The 15,397-nt window shown below is 34.8% G+C and overlaps 1 protein-coding gene and 1 pseudogene across 1 annotated transcript in view; one reads left to right on the forward strand and one right to left on the reverse strand.

Moving 5' to 3' along the window:
• TACR3 (tachykinin receptor 3) overlaps positions 1-15,397 on the forward strand; it is a 76,679-nt gene that overhangs the window by 31,520 nt on the left and 29,762 nt on the right. The window contains 2 exon segments of the mRNA NM_001097541.1: positions 117-305; positions 2,410-2,560. Of these exon segments, the coding sequence (NP_001091010.1) occupies positions 117-305; positions 2,410-2,560 (340 nt within the window).
• On the reverse strand, positions 11,089-11,233 carry LOC119867236 (annotated as a pseudogene).

A 15,397-nucleotide genomic window follows, 5' to 3' on the forward strand; every position in this document is an offset into this window, starting at 1 on the left:
CTCTATGAGCAAAATCCTCATTAACTTGCTTACCAGAGAGATAACTCCCTTGAAACTCCATCTTTCACTTTGCTAGCAAGAGAGACAACAAAATGGTTTTGTTTGTTTTTATATAGGTATATGGCCATTATTGATCCCTTGAAGCCCAGACTGTCTGCCACAGCAACCAAGATGGTCATCGGAAGTATTTGGATTCTAGCATTCCTACTTGCCTTCCCTCAGTGTCTTTACTCCAAAATTAAAGTCATGCCAGGCCGTACCCTTTGCTATGTGCAATGGCCAGAAGGTCCCAAACAACATTTCACGTAAGTTAATTCTCTATTATGGCTGTTAATTCAATTTAATGAACAGTTGAGGGACTACAGATTGGGAGCAACAATTAAGCAAATAAGATAAACATTTCTGTGAAGGGTTCACACATTACTTGGGGAAAGAGACACATTAAAATACCACAATACATGGGGCACCTGGTTGGCTCAGTCAGTAGAGCAACTGTTTGAATTTTTTAAAATATTTATATTTGTTTAGGACAGAGAGAGAGAGGGAGAGAGCAGGGGGAGTGGCAGAGGGAGATGGAGAGGGAGACAGAGAGAGAGAGAGAGAAAGAGAGAAAGAGAGAGAGAATCCCAAGCAGACATCACACTGACCGCAGAACCCAACATGGGGCTCAATCCCAGGACCCTGAGATCATGACTTGAGTCAAAGCCAAGAGTCAGCAGCTTTTTTTTTTTTTTTTATTGGAGTTCAATTTGCCAACATATAGCATAACACCCAGTGCTTATCCTGCCAAGTGCCCCCCTCAGTGCCATCACTCAGTCTCCCCAAGAGTCAGCAGCTTAACTGACTGAGCCACCTGAGCGCCCGTTTGCATTTTTTACTGCAATTATTTAAATCTTAATCCAATAAAATCTTATGTAGTGTCCTACTTTTCCCTTTCACAATAACAAATGATACAAATATAACGGTTACCTTTTAAAGTAGCTGTTTTAACAAACTGGTCTATACCAAATGTCCAGATTTTTTAAATTTTAAGTTTTTATTTTAATTCCAGTTGGTTAACATGCAGTGTAATATTAGTTTCAGGTGTACAATATGTGATTGAACACTTCTATATACCACCTGGTGCTCATCATAAGTGCCCTCCTTAATCCCCATCACCTATTTCACCCCTCCCCCCTACCCACCTCCCCTCTGGGAAGTATCAGTTTGTTCCCTGTAGCTAACAGTCTGTTTCTTAATTTGTTTCTCTCTTTTTTCTTTCGCCCATTTGTTTCTTAAATTCCACATACGAGTGGAATCACATGGTATTTTTCTTTCTCAGATTGCCCAGAGTCCAGATTTTTAAAGAAAAATATTAGGGAGTATTTATCGAAGGAAAAGCAGGCAGCGGTCATTACACTGAGTGCTGTTATTCTATCCGATATTAATAAATCTTAGCTGTATAAGAAAACAAAAGTAATCATGGTAACAAAATGAAATTACTGGTTGACAGAATTGCTTCCCATTACTGTAATTCAATACCAAATAACCTATCAGGAAATGGGAAGGCAAGGAGGTAAAAGATTCCCTTTACAAAGAAACAGATATTGAGAAGCCTAGTGTACCAAATTCTTTAATTACTACTTTAAAGCCTTCCTAAGACAATAGAAGCTACACAAAACTTTATACAAATTCTAATTGCATGGTTGTATTATCAGTTGCCTTCCTATTCCTCCCCAACTGCATCCTTATAATTTTGACTGAAAGCTATGAAGTCCTAGAATTTAGTTTGTTAATCCTGACACTGATGTGACTAAACATCTGAATGTTATTTACCAAATCAACAATGCAACTGAATGTGTCATGACATTGAAAAAAAATGTGTGTGTCCTTACCTGATTTTTAAAATTACAGTCATATAGCTTAGAGATCCAAAGTGCCTTAGAATAGCTATTACATTTTTTATCTGGATAAAAAACACAATTTATTTCAAATATGGCTGGTGTTGCAGGGATACATAGAATAATTTTATGTGTGAAAAAATATCTGTAATTTGATTCATTTATTCTGTTTGACATCTTTCTCTCTGATAATAAATTTAATTAGGTTAATTCAATAATTTCCAAGCAGAGAAATGGCATTCATCCTGAATCTCCAGGCAAGGAGAGTATGGGTAGTTTAAATTAGCAATGCATTGCAGCTATAGTTTTTATATATGAATCAAAGATTGACAAAAATCAACTTGTAGCCATGACTGTAGTAGACAATAACACCATATCTTGATGGATTTGTGAAATGATGACTTAGAGAAAATGTGGAAATAATCTTTGGAATTGTCAATTATTATTTAAAAGGAGATGATTTCAAAGTTCACATATTGCATCTCAATATGCTCTTTGGCATGTGTTTTTTTTTTATTATTTCTTGCAGTTACCATATTATTGTCATTATACTGGTATACTGCTTCCCATTGCTCATCATGGGCGTCACATACACCATTGTTGGAATTACTCTTTGGGGAGGAGAGATCCCAGGAGATACCTGTGACAAGTATCATGAGCAGCTAAAGGCTAAAAGAAAGGTACTGTTCCATATAATTTTACATAACATTTGTGCAAGTGGCCCATCAGAGAGTGCGAAAACTTAACTATGGCATTTTAATATGATTTAATGCTTTACTCCTATTTTTGTGTTGTTTTCTTTCTATCAATATTTTAGTTTCTTTCTGTCTTCTATAAGCATTGTCTATGTACAATATCAGTCTAGAATATTCACTTTCTTAAAACCAGACTTTTATTATGTTTTGCAGAATACTCTCAATTAGTCCACCTGAAACTTCTGAAATTTCACTTTAAGTCCCAGTGATTATACTTCTGTCTGTAGCTATCTTTGTCCTTTATTGAACAGAATGCCTCTGATGTCCTCTAATCTTCCAACAGCTTCTTTTATCCCAGAATCTCTCCTAGCCTGTGTTATAATTTCCTAATATCCATCTACCTATCTCTCTCCTTCCACCCACACCTCGCCTCCTCCCTCATCCCCATCTGGTTTCTTTCTTTCTTTTTTTTTTTTTTTTAAGATTTTATTTATTTATCCATGAGAGACACACACAGAGAGGCAGAGACATAGGCAAAGGGAGAAGCAGGCTCCATGCAGGGAGCCCAATTTGGAACTGGATCCCGGGACTCCAGGAACACGCCCTGAGCCAAAGGCAGATGCTCAACCACTGAGCCACCCATGCATTCCCCTCCATCTGGTTTCTACCCAGCCATCATATATGTCTGATTAAGAGATAAGAGCTGCTCTAATACTCTTCTATGACTTATTGGGTGGCAAGGAAAAGCTTATTTTTTAACAATTTGCATTAAACAAAAAGCCTCTAAAATTATTATATTGACATTTTACTAGAACTACTTTTTCATTAAGATTTTTTTCTATCATCATGTGACTCAGTAAGTGAGATTTTTTAAAAAATTTGTGGAGTTAAAAAGAATCCTAGAATTATCTATTCCATCTTCACTCTCCAGTTCAAATCAGAGAGGTTTTCCCAGAGATAAAAGTCATACTGGCTATGCCAATTATTATTTATTCCATTTATGATTCATTTATTTATGTAGAACTACTACCTACTACATGGACACTTCCCTTAAAAAACACTCAACAATTTAAATACCACTTACCTACAAACACTCACTTAACAAAGATCAATCATGTTATAAAATCTAATGTAGCAAATTGATTCCATTTTAGTACTGTTATGTTTTTCCTCTGTTATTGATAAATAATGGAAGATAAGACTTCAGTTCAGTCCACATTTTATCATAGTCTCTAGTATTTGAAAACAAAATGTAAGCATGAACTTTTACACACTAATTTAGTCATTTCAGCTTATAATATGGATAACTGGATTTATTTCTCTTTCAAAGAAACTTACCTTAAGAATGAAGTGCACAAACAATCGAACTATGCCTTTAGCACCAAAAACAAACAAAAAAAATCGCCTAAAACTAGCAGAATGCCAATAACACATCTTAAATGAACATTTCTCTTTATACTTTGTAGTGTCAGTCCTCATTTTCCAACATCTTGCTCATATTGCAGGATGCTTTTGGGGATAATATTTTTTATAGCTATATTTTAGGTGTCATCACATTAAATAACTGATAGGTATTTCAGAATAATGTCTGTTTCTGTACTACCCATTTAGTTTCCCATCTTTTACTTCTTTCTTTTGGGTTAGGCATCTTTTTTTTTTTTAACATTTTTTCCTTGCTAGCTCCTAAACAACTTAAAATAAGCCAAGTAATTGTTAATGAAGTTCTCTTTTTCTCATATTCATATACTATTGTCTAGCAAGACATGAAGTGAGTATTCCTGTTTTATTTTTGACAAGGCAAATCTCTGTGTCCTGGGACCCAGGAGACTTTTTGATTTAAGTCCCAGAGGGAAGAAAACCAAGAGGGAATATTTTTGTCTTTGCCCTTATATAACTGATGAGAGTAAGGCAGAAATGTTTACTTTTTGTTTCTTTACTCTATAATTTCAAAGTATAAAGTACAATTCAAACTGAGAGAGTCACTCTTCAGGAACATTTCAGAAAGGTAAGACACTTAAAAGTTCCAGTCCTTATTTCTGTCATATTGTGTTCTGGGCTAAAATAAGCCAAAACGACATCCATGCCATTGACTTCTCATAATAAATCACCTTGCCCTTGGATTTCTTTCTCAGACATGTATTGGAATGATTATCAGTATCTCAGGAGTAACACTCATTTTGTCTAAAAAGTTAAATTTCAAAATAGAGCTAGGTTTTCTCTTAATTTCTTTATTTGTATCTAAAATTAAAATAATGTCTTATATGGTCTGGAACTCAATTATTTATCTAGTAATCATATTTTTATATATTTTAGTATGACAAATTAAGTCAAAGATGTAAATCCTACTCTGCATGAGCACTTTAATTATATGTTTGCTATCTTCTAGAGAATTATCTTTGATAATACAGATTGGACTTCAGAGATTAAATGAGAGGGTATCAGTTATGACAGTACAAATTCATCATGACTATGGGGAAAAACAACTCCACTATGGGGAAAAACCACTCTGAGCCAGCCTCCTAGTAATAAAAGAGTAGTGGAGCTGCCTAAATACATGAACAAGAATAAATGAAAGCTTAAGAAATTTAGGCAAACACTGAGGTCTTTGCAACCATTGAGAAGCCTTGCTTCCATCTCTCTTTTTCCCACAATATGCAGTAATTGTTTTCATTTAAAGCATTGTAGATTAAATTCTCTGAAGAACAGCAAGTAAAATAAATTACTATGTCTATGTTATAATGAATTTAGAAACCTAAAAATTAAACTAATATGAAACTTTCACATAATTGAGGATTAACTTCTCTACTCAATCTTTACATATGACCTGCCTAAGTATATATATATATATAGTTTGAAAATACTACCAGTACTTCTAGCCAACACCAGGTAAAAACAACAACAACAACAACAAAAACAAACAAAAACAACCACTAAATATAGTCTTGAAAAATAAGTTAATACCTCCAGAAATATTTCCTCATCATTAAAATTGGAGTGTTGAAACTGAAAATCAGTATTAAAAATCAAGGGCTCGAAGCAGCTCACTAAACTCTAGGAGGTAGTAGGTAGGATTGTCCAACATTTGAGTCAGAAGTATAGAACTAGGCTTCCAAAAAAAGGTTAGCAATCACATTAATAAATTCTTATATAAATGTATTTTACAACTTTGTGTACCTAATAGCACAATCAGGTATCCTTAATTTATGGTAAATGTTCTAGATTTTAAAATATTCTATGTCACATACCCATTGGCTTTCAATACAATTCTATTTAAATATACATACTAAAATAATAATGTACCTTTAATATAATAAAGTGGTTAACTTAGAATCCAGGCACTTAAATACGACTGTTTTCAAAGAGTGTCAAAATATAAAGTTTCAATTAATATCACACAATCCCCAGAGCTTTGGCTCTCGTTAATCATAATTTTAGTCCCACATCAGGCTCCCCGTGGGGAACCTGTTTCTCCCTCTGCATATGTCTCTGCCTCTCTCTCTATATATATATATCTCTCATGAATAAATAAATAAAATACTAAAAATATATATACTTTTACAAATTTTTAAGAGAATGCTTTTTAAACATTATCCTGTCTGCAAAGCTTGCTATACTAACACTTGCACACCAGTGTGAGAATAATTTAGTATCTAGAAGAAAAACCTGATTCTGGTCTACTTTATTCTACTTACTGGTATATATAGTCACAGATTTTGACTACCTGTGGCTGGAATGCTGTGTATGAAAGGAATCTACTTGTAGGCATAACAATTATACAACAAAATTTGATACTATCTCCTTATGTTGGCATTGTAAAAAGTCAGATTTTTTAATATCTAGTGGTCAACTTACAAACTAATTTAAAATACATTCGCAGTTTTAAAAATTTATTCTAGAATGACAGATATGATCAGAACATTAATTTCATGTATCCCTTGCTTACTGCTATTCTGGATTAAAATCAAATACAGTATAAGGAGAAAATGAGTATGGAGTGTTAGCATCTCACATTTAGGATATTTTGGTAAAAGAAATAAAATATGTTCTTTGACTTTTTTTTCATTCTTGTCAATATTGTTCAATTTCTTTGTATCTAGAAGTAAGAAAACTAAAGTTACTGCCTCATAAGCCATTGTAATGCTTATTTAAGTTAGGATTTTATATGCAACTAAATCTACAGAGCTATAGTTTTAACTCATTCATTTTGGAAAGAATTTGGAAGAGTTACTATCCATCTCTCCCACTTAGTATTCTTATAAATTTATTACTTTCTTGGCAATGTGGGTGAAAAAAAAGTAGTGACCTTCTTTTATAAATGATATTAAATTCTTGACAATGACAAGATATATCCCAAAATATATGTGTGAGTCTGCTGGAATTTTGGAGTAATCATGTAGAACATAAATTCCAGAAGACCAGTGATTTTCAAGATGGAAAGAAAATAAATTATACCTATTAATAGATATATGAGTTGGACATAAAACATAGCTTAGTACTTCAAATAATTGTAACTATTGAATGCATCAATAGGAAAAATAAATAGTGACTAGATAGAAATGAAAACAATGATAGGAAATATATTATATCAACTTCAATTCATTCATCAAAGGTTATTTATTAAAAGTTCCTATTATGGAAAGACCACTGACTAAGTTTGCTGATATCAGAAAAAAATGCTGTCTTGTAATATTCTTACAAATCAGGTAAAGAAAAATGGCCTTGTTGCAAATTGCACTAATATTTATTGAATTTGGATGTTCCATGTGTGCTGATGAAGAGGATATAAGTCTAAACAGAGGCTTTAAGGTGGCATGTCAGAGCTCTGTCCTCAGTACTAGCTCATTCAAACTTGATCAATATCAGGAATATCAACTCTTTGACGATGAAAAAAATAAGTCTACAGATAGAGACAGAATATTAGATGACTGAATTAAGAACTAAGAAAGAAAAAAAAAAAAGAACTAAGAAAGACAAAACCATAGGGCCATGTACATGATGTATGGTCTTGATCCCATGGCTGACCAGAAAGAGCAGGGTATTGGATGTCAATTATCTCTATTCTCTTTTTCTCTAAATTTATCTATGTATTTATTTATTTGGAGAAAGAGAGAGAGAGCAAGGGGAGAGAGATTCTCAAGCAGACTCTGAATGCAGAGCCTGACCTGGGGTTTGATCTCATGACCCTGAGATCATGACCTGAGCTTAAATCAAGAATCAGGTTCTTTTTAACCAACTGAGCCACCCAGCTGCCCCATCAATGATCTCTATTCTAGTTACTGCCCTATCAAAGTATGATCTTAAACATATCTCTTTAACTTTCATAGGCCCTGTGTACTGAAGGCTGCAGGTTTGAAAAATGACCTTTTGGAATTAAAATTCTGTGGTTCTAATGCCCAGCATCATGACTTTTATGTAGCAGATGCTTAATTCCTAATTCTTCTTGAGCCATTTTCTACCTTTTTCAATATGGAGAACCTAAAACTAAATGCAGAACTCAGGTCTAGTTATTTATATCTGACTCTCACTTTACTCCTTTTAATAAATCAATGCTTTGTATTCAAGACAGCTATAAATTTTATCAGGACTTATAGTTGAGATAAACTACATTAAGGATAAAATCCATTTCCACATGGCCTAGAGTTGCTTGTTTATTTCTATGCATTAATTTACAAAAAATATAAATGGAAAATTTCCTGTGAGTACATTTAACCAAAGTAACAACAATAGCTCAACTACATGGGGAAAAAGTGTAACTTTCAATTTTTCAGATTTAGCCTATAAGCCTCTCATTCTTAGAAAATATCCATTATAACAAGGTGAGTCAATAATTTAATAGCACATTTCCCTCTCTTGTGTTTTAAAATTTACATTACATTTTATTCTATTAATCTGATTTTTTCCTAGCAATTGTCTTCCTTTACCTACTGAGCTATATAGCAAATAAAGTAACACAATATGTGCATATTTTTCTAAAAGAGAGCTCGTTGTGCAATGTCAGCGGTGGCAAACACTTAGATTAATTGAGAATCTACTGAAGTGTTGGCTTTGTGAATAAACTAGAAGTTTTGTGTCTGACTTTTTCCCATGACCAATTGTTTTATCTTTATGGACTTCATTTTTTTGCAATAAAAAAAACTTAATGTTATCTATATGATGTAGACTTTAAATATTGATACATTATGTAAATGTACAAGCGAGTGTATAATTCAGAGTGATTTTCCTATCTCTGTAGCCCTCCCTCATTTGTATGCCTCCATGACATATTTCCACTTATTTCCATGCATCTTCCTCAATAATTTCCATAATAATATTATTCATATTATTTTTTTTTTTTTTTTTAAGATTTTATTTATTTATTTATGAGAATGCACAGAGAGGAGAGAGAGAGAGGCAGAGACGCAGGCAGAGGGAGAAGCAGGCTCCATGCACCAGGAGCCCGACGTGGGATTTGATCCTGGGTCTCCAGGATCGTGCCCTGGGCCAAAGGCAGGCGCCAAACCGCTGTGCCACCCAGGGATCCCTATTATTCATATTATTAATCATAAAACCATATATCCCTTTAAAATTATCTATTTTAAGAAACACATATACCTTCTCATGTATTACTTCCTTCAAAATGTATATACTATCATCCAGGTATAAAACCAGTATTTTAGTAGTAAATTTCCTAGGGAAATGAAAATCAAGAACTATAAAATATCTTTTTAAATTTTTTGCTGTATTGCAAAATGTCTCTTCCATAAAGAAAAATAAACATGGTGAGCACTTTAATGTAGAAGTTCATGATAATTTATCAACTATTTTTCATTCATTTATTTTTAAAACAGTTTGTGGGGTTTTTTTGTTGTTTTTGTTTTTGTTTTTAATTTAAGTGAAGCTTGGTTTATTGCTTAAAGGTAAAGGACAAAGGTGGGAGGGAGGATGGCTGGTCCCCACCCACTATGTGCTGGGGCCCAGGGCCTGGCCTCTCTTGCCCATCTTCACCTTCCCTGTTCCCTCCTTCAGTGTCTCCCAACAAAGCCCCCACGTGTCATTTGTTTGCTGGAACTTGTTCTTATCCCAGAAAGGGGAAGGAAGTAAGGTAGTAAGGTAGTAGGTAGGTAGGTGCCTCTAGAGGCAGAGAGACACCAGAAGTCAGCTGATGGGGTGGGTGGGGATGGTGCAGAGAGCCTTTCTTATATTTGCCTTGGGGGTGGTCCCAGGCCCTAAGAGGGACTCCCAGGAAGTCTAAATCAGAGGTTGGACTCATTAAGGCAGGGTTAGGAGGATTATTGGGGTGGCTTGCGGGAAATAGTGCTGCTGAAAAGCCAAAGCCATGGTCTTGCCCCCTCCCCAGATGGAGAGCAGACAGATTTTTAAATGCAAATGAAAATTTAATTCCTTTTCACCACGAAGTATTGGGAAAGGGAGTTGTAGCGGTGCTGCAGAACAACTGGGTGAGGATGACCAGGGTGGTATCATGGAGGAAGGAAGGTGACAGGGAAGGATGAGAACTCAGCCAGTGACTCAGGCACCCACATCTATGCACAAGCAAACAGCTGCAAGTCATGTCCTCAGACACACCCTTACTCCTGCTGCGCCGAGTCAGACTTGCGTGTATGGGAAAACAAACACAGGCCTCTGAACAAGATCTTCCTGTGGGCAAAGGACTCAAAATCATCGCCAGGTGCCCCATAGCCTGCACACAGCCCCCTACAGGTGCGTTAGTACACACATACAGGATGACACACAGTCTTACTTGAACATGCCCACACATGCATACACACTGACTCTCAGTCACACAAGCCCAGACCTCTGAAGAGCTGCGCAAGGACAGGCCCATGCCCAGAGTGCACAGACACACCCCTCTGCCCTTCTACAGTGGCACTGAGCACAGGCCCTTCCCCAGCCCCTGGGGCAGTAAAGAAATATACAGCTTAAAAAGATGAATTACAAATTATACTCTCACCATTTGGATCCTGTGTGGAGAGGGAATGTGAAATTTAAGTCATTTCTTTTGGGAGAGACTTGTTTTGGAAGCTCCTCCCAGCCCCTTTCTCCCCCACACTGTAAAATGTTGGGATTGTGGGTCACAAAAAGAAGTGGGTTTTTTATTTGAAATTTTTTTTTAGATTTTATTTATTCATGAGAGAAAGAGAGAGAGAGAGAAAGAGGCAGAGACACAGGCAGAGGGAGAAGCAGGCTCCATGCAGGGAACCCGACGTGGGACTCGATCCCAGGTCCCCAGGATCATGCCCTGGGCTGAAGGCGGTGCTAAACCGCTGAGCCACCTGGGCTGCCCTAGTTGAATTTTTTTTTAACATTCCTCATAAATGTAAATTTGTACTATTTAACTGACTATTCTTGGTGTAAAATCTTATCATGTGTATAAAAATAAAAAAGATCCCAAATACTCAAAGAAAAAAAAAATCAATGAGCATCATTAGAACATATCTGCTTTTCTTTTTTTATTTTGGAAATTATATACATATTTTAATCCATTGGGATAAGATGAAAATTTATATGATTGGGTCTTTAAAAACCTCGATGTCTTCAAGGAAAAGAATGAAGATCAAAACAAAATCAAAAGAGTACCCGAAATTTATGATAGATAGGAATAATATTACCTTGATATACTTCTAACTGCACTTGATCTTAGCCAAAAGGCCGAGAAGCGATGAAATACTTGTATTTCTTTCTGGCATGCCAGTAGCACTCAAGAAGAGGAAATGTTTACTCCTTTTGAAATGATAGCACTTTTTTTAAAATTATTTACTTATTTATTTATTTATTCATGATAAACATAGAGAAAGAGAGAGAGAGAGAGGCAGAGGGAGAAGCAGGTTCCACGCAGGGAGCCCGACGCGGGACTCAATCCCGGGACTCCAGGATCATGCCCTGAGCCAAAGGCAGGTGCCAAACCGCCGAGCCACCCAGGGATCCCCAAAATGATAGCACTTTTGAAGACAATGTCTGCAGCCCCTAAGTGCTTGGAAATCACTTGAAAATATTTCTCTATGGATTACCCATTAATAGTTCTTATTCTGCAATCACAAGTGCAGAGAATATTGGGACCAGGTTCAGAAATCATAGATTTCTCATGGGAAAGTTAAGCTTAGCATATGAAATCTATAACAAGTGCTATAAAATCAACACACAGGAATCTGTTGCATTTCTATACACTGATTAAAAAAACTATCAGAAATGAGAAATAAACAATAAACAAAACAATCCCATTTACAATTGTATCAAAAAATAAGAAAATACCTAGGAATAAATTTAACCAAGGAAGTGAAAGACCTGTACGCTGACTATAAGACACTGATAAAAGAAAGTGAAGACAACACAAATAAATGGAAAGATACTCCATGCTCATGGATTGGAAAAACTAATATGCCAAAATGTCCATACTACCCAAAGCAATCTACAGATTCAATGCAATTCCTATCAAAATTTCAATAACATTTTTTAACATAAATAGGACAAACAATCCTAAAATGTGTAGGAACCACCAAAAAAATGCAAATAGTCAAAGCAATCTTTAGGAAGAAAAATCTAGCTGGAGGTATTAACTTCCTGATTTCAAACTATATTACAAAGCTATAGTAATAAAACAGACAGTATAGGCAATAAATATTGAATACTCCAAAAAGTGCCTAGCACATAGAACTGTTCTTAGTAAATGGTACCTTTAGGTACTTCATTGTAAATATAGATGCCAGTACTGTAGAGATCAGAAAGGATACTGTGGTAGTGAAGTAAAGAGGTATAAAATTGGCTATTTATCTTTTAAAACAAATATTGACTGACAATTCTGTTTGTGCTCTTAATTCCCTTCACTTATGTCATCCATCCCTCCACCTACCTACATTGACTTCCTTCCACAGATATATTAATTCTCACAATATCTGTGTGAATTTTTCTTGCTTTACAGAAAAAATGAAACTGAGTCCCAAACTTATAAAATTAATAAGTGGCAGAACTTGGACTTGAATCCTAGACAGAAGTTTTTAGGACTGTGTTCTTTTAGAAAACTATTTAGTCCAGAGAACCAGGTTTCAGAATGATACTCTATGTCTGAGTATTATTTGTATTATACAAGGTGCATTCTTATATATTTTCTGTACTGACCTTCATAATTCCCCTGGGGAAGTAGACCTGGTGGAAGGTGTTTTCTTCCATTTAACAAATCAGGAAATTGAAGATCCAGGAAGGTGAAAGTTGCCCAAACTTAGATAGTTGGTAAGACAGTTGGCAGCCTATTCAGAAGGAATGCAAGATGACCATTCCTTCCATTACATTCAATTCTTTTACATTAAATCCCTAGACAATACTTTGCACATTAAAATTTTCCTCCTGACAATTCTGTTATGCATTCTGACATACTCTAGAATAATGCTGTCCAACAGACGTTTCTGCAGTGGTGGAAATGTTCTATATCTGTCCAATGTGTCATTAGCCACATGTACCCAAGTGAATGGACACCAAGTACAGCTACTATAACAAGAAGCAAAAATTATTTTATTATTTTATTTTATTTTATTTTATTTATATAAATTGCAACTTAAATCACCACGTCTGGGTACTGACTATCATATTTTTATATTAGAACAATAAACCAACTAGTTCTTTCAACCAGTGTTTATTCTCATTTACTATGATAATATAGAAGAATTGAAGAAAATTAGTAGAATTAGTAATTCTACCATTAGGTTCTTACAAAAATTAAGATTCTTTTAACATTTTGCTCATTGAATTCTCGTATTTGAAATATCATTTCTCTGTTCTTGATTCTTATTATGTGTCATGTGTATTTCAACTATATTGTGTCACATATATACTTATTTTTGCTACAAGTTTCTTAAGCCATAAGTAAAGATTTATTTGTAAGAAAAGGGCCATCATGACTTCCTTGCATTTCTGAAATCATGCCTAATATAAACACATGTAACATATTTGTGCATTGTTAATGGGAAAAAAAAAAAACATGAACTGTGAAGTCAGATAGGCTGCTTCAATTCCTGTATTGTCTGCTACTCATTCTCTGACCCTTAATCTCTCACCCTCCATTTCTTATTTATGAAATACCAAAATACTATGTCTTTTCTTGAAACTTTTTGATGAGAGCTAATCAAGATAATGTATGTATTATAGTATCTGGTACCTAATGCTCATAAATATGCAATTCCGGTCTGCACTTATTTTCATCTATTCATGAGACAAAAATAAACCTAATTATGATCACTAATAAAAAGAATAATGTTTATGATAGCTTTATAAAATCAACAAGCATTCATTGTGCTTGTTATGTACCAGGCACTTGTTCAGGTGCTTTAAATAGATTAGCCAACTGAATTCAGACAACCACATGAGGAATTTTACAGATGAAGAAGCAGCTAATAGTTGGGTTAAGGAATTGCCTAGTCTCCTGAATGATAAAGTCAAGATTTGAACCCAGCAAATCTGATTCTACAAAACATGTTCTTTTTCTTTCAGACTTATTTGAGAGAGAGCGAGTGAGCACAAGTGAGAATGGGGGGAGGAGGAGAGGGGCAGGGGGGAGAGTGAATCTCATGCAGACTCCCTGCTGAGTGTGGAGCCTGATGCAGGGCTTGATCTCAAGACCCTGAGATCATGACCTGAGCAGAAATCAAGAGTCAAATACATAACTGACTGAGCCACCCAGGCACCCCTAGAGGATGTGTTCTTATTCTCTCATTATACTGATCATTTCCATACTTTGCTCAAGGCGGGGGGAGTAAATAAGATAAAGTAATTCTTCACTTATTTCAATTTGTTTAATTACTGGCAGTACAATTTAATTATATTATTGTATTATTTATTGACATACTCTGAGTTAAAAGGCTTTTGAAGATTAAACTAACCAAAATACATAACATGGTTTTTAAGGAATAATTATTTCACAGTACCAACAGTCAACTTAAAAATTAATTCTTAGAAAACAATCCATCAGTAAACTAAGACTGCATGCAGTCACCAAATTGAAGAGGCATCTATTTTAGATATGCAAAAAATGTACACTAAAAATGTGTTGCTAATCATTAAAAGTTATAAATCAGCTCAATATATAGTATTTTTTGTATATTTGGCTTAGATCAATTGTTAATATTCTAAAGCTCCTTTTGATATATACTGAATAAAAACAACACCCCCCAAGTTCCCCTTAGTTAATATAACACCCTAAAGAATGCTGATATTGTTTTGCAACAACTAAAACAATTTCTCAATAATGATATTACCATTGCCAACTAGCATTAGACAGGTATAAATACAACTATTATATTTGGAGGAAATCTAGATATGTAAAGTCAAATAAGCACATTTTCTGTATGCCAGAGAGGGAGATGAAGAGAGAAGAAGAGAGGGAGTGAGGAGGGAGAGAAAACCAAGTAGAGTGATACACATGATACAAAACAGAAGAAATGAAACATTTTCTAATATAGTGAAGGGAAAACTGGGACTCAGGATGACTGAGTGCTAGACCTGCTATATTTCATCATTCTCTTATTTAAATCATCACTTTTCTCTGGATTCATTGTCTTATTTGTAAAAATAAGAAGATTGAGATATATCACCTGTAAGTTCTATTCCAACTATAAATACCTGTGACTAAGATTCATAAAATCTTTATTCAACATCTAGTATATACCAGGCATTGTGCACAAGTGATTTTATTTCACCTTAAAAGAGGATATATTTCAGGTCAGAGATATTAGTGGTCTAAGCTCACTGAAAATTTTCTAATGGATTCTCTGCAGTTGATTCTGCTTACATACCAAAGTTTTCCCTCGATTCTCTGACCCCACTCAAGCAATCAAAGTT

Source organism: Canis lupus, chromosome 32 (assembly GCF_011100685.1).
Source record: "Canis lupus familiaris isolate Mischka breed German Shepherd chromosome 32, alternate assembly UU_Cfam_GSD_1.0, whole genome shotgun sequence".
Lineage (NCBI taxonomy): Eukaryota > Metazoa > Chordata > Mammalia > Carnivora > Canidae > Canis > Canis lupus.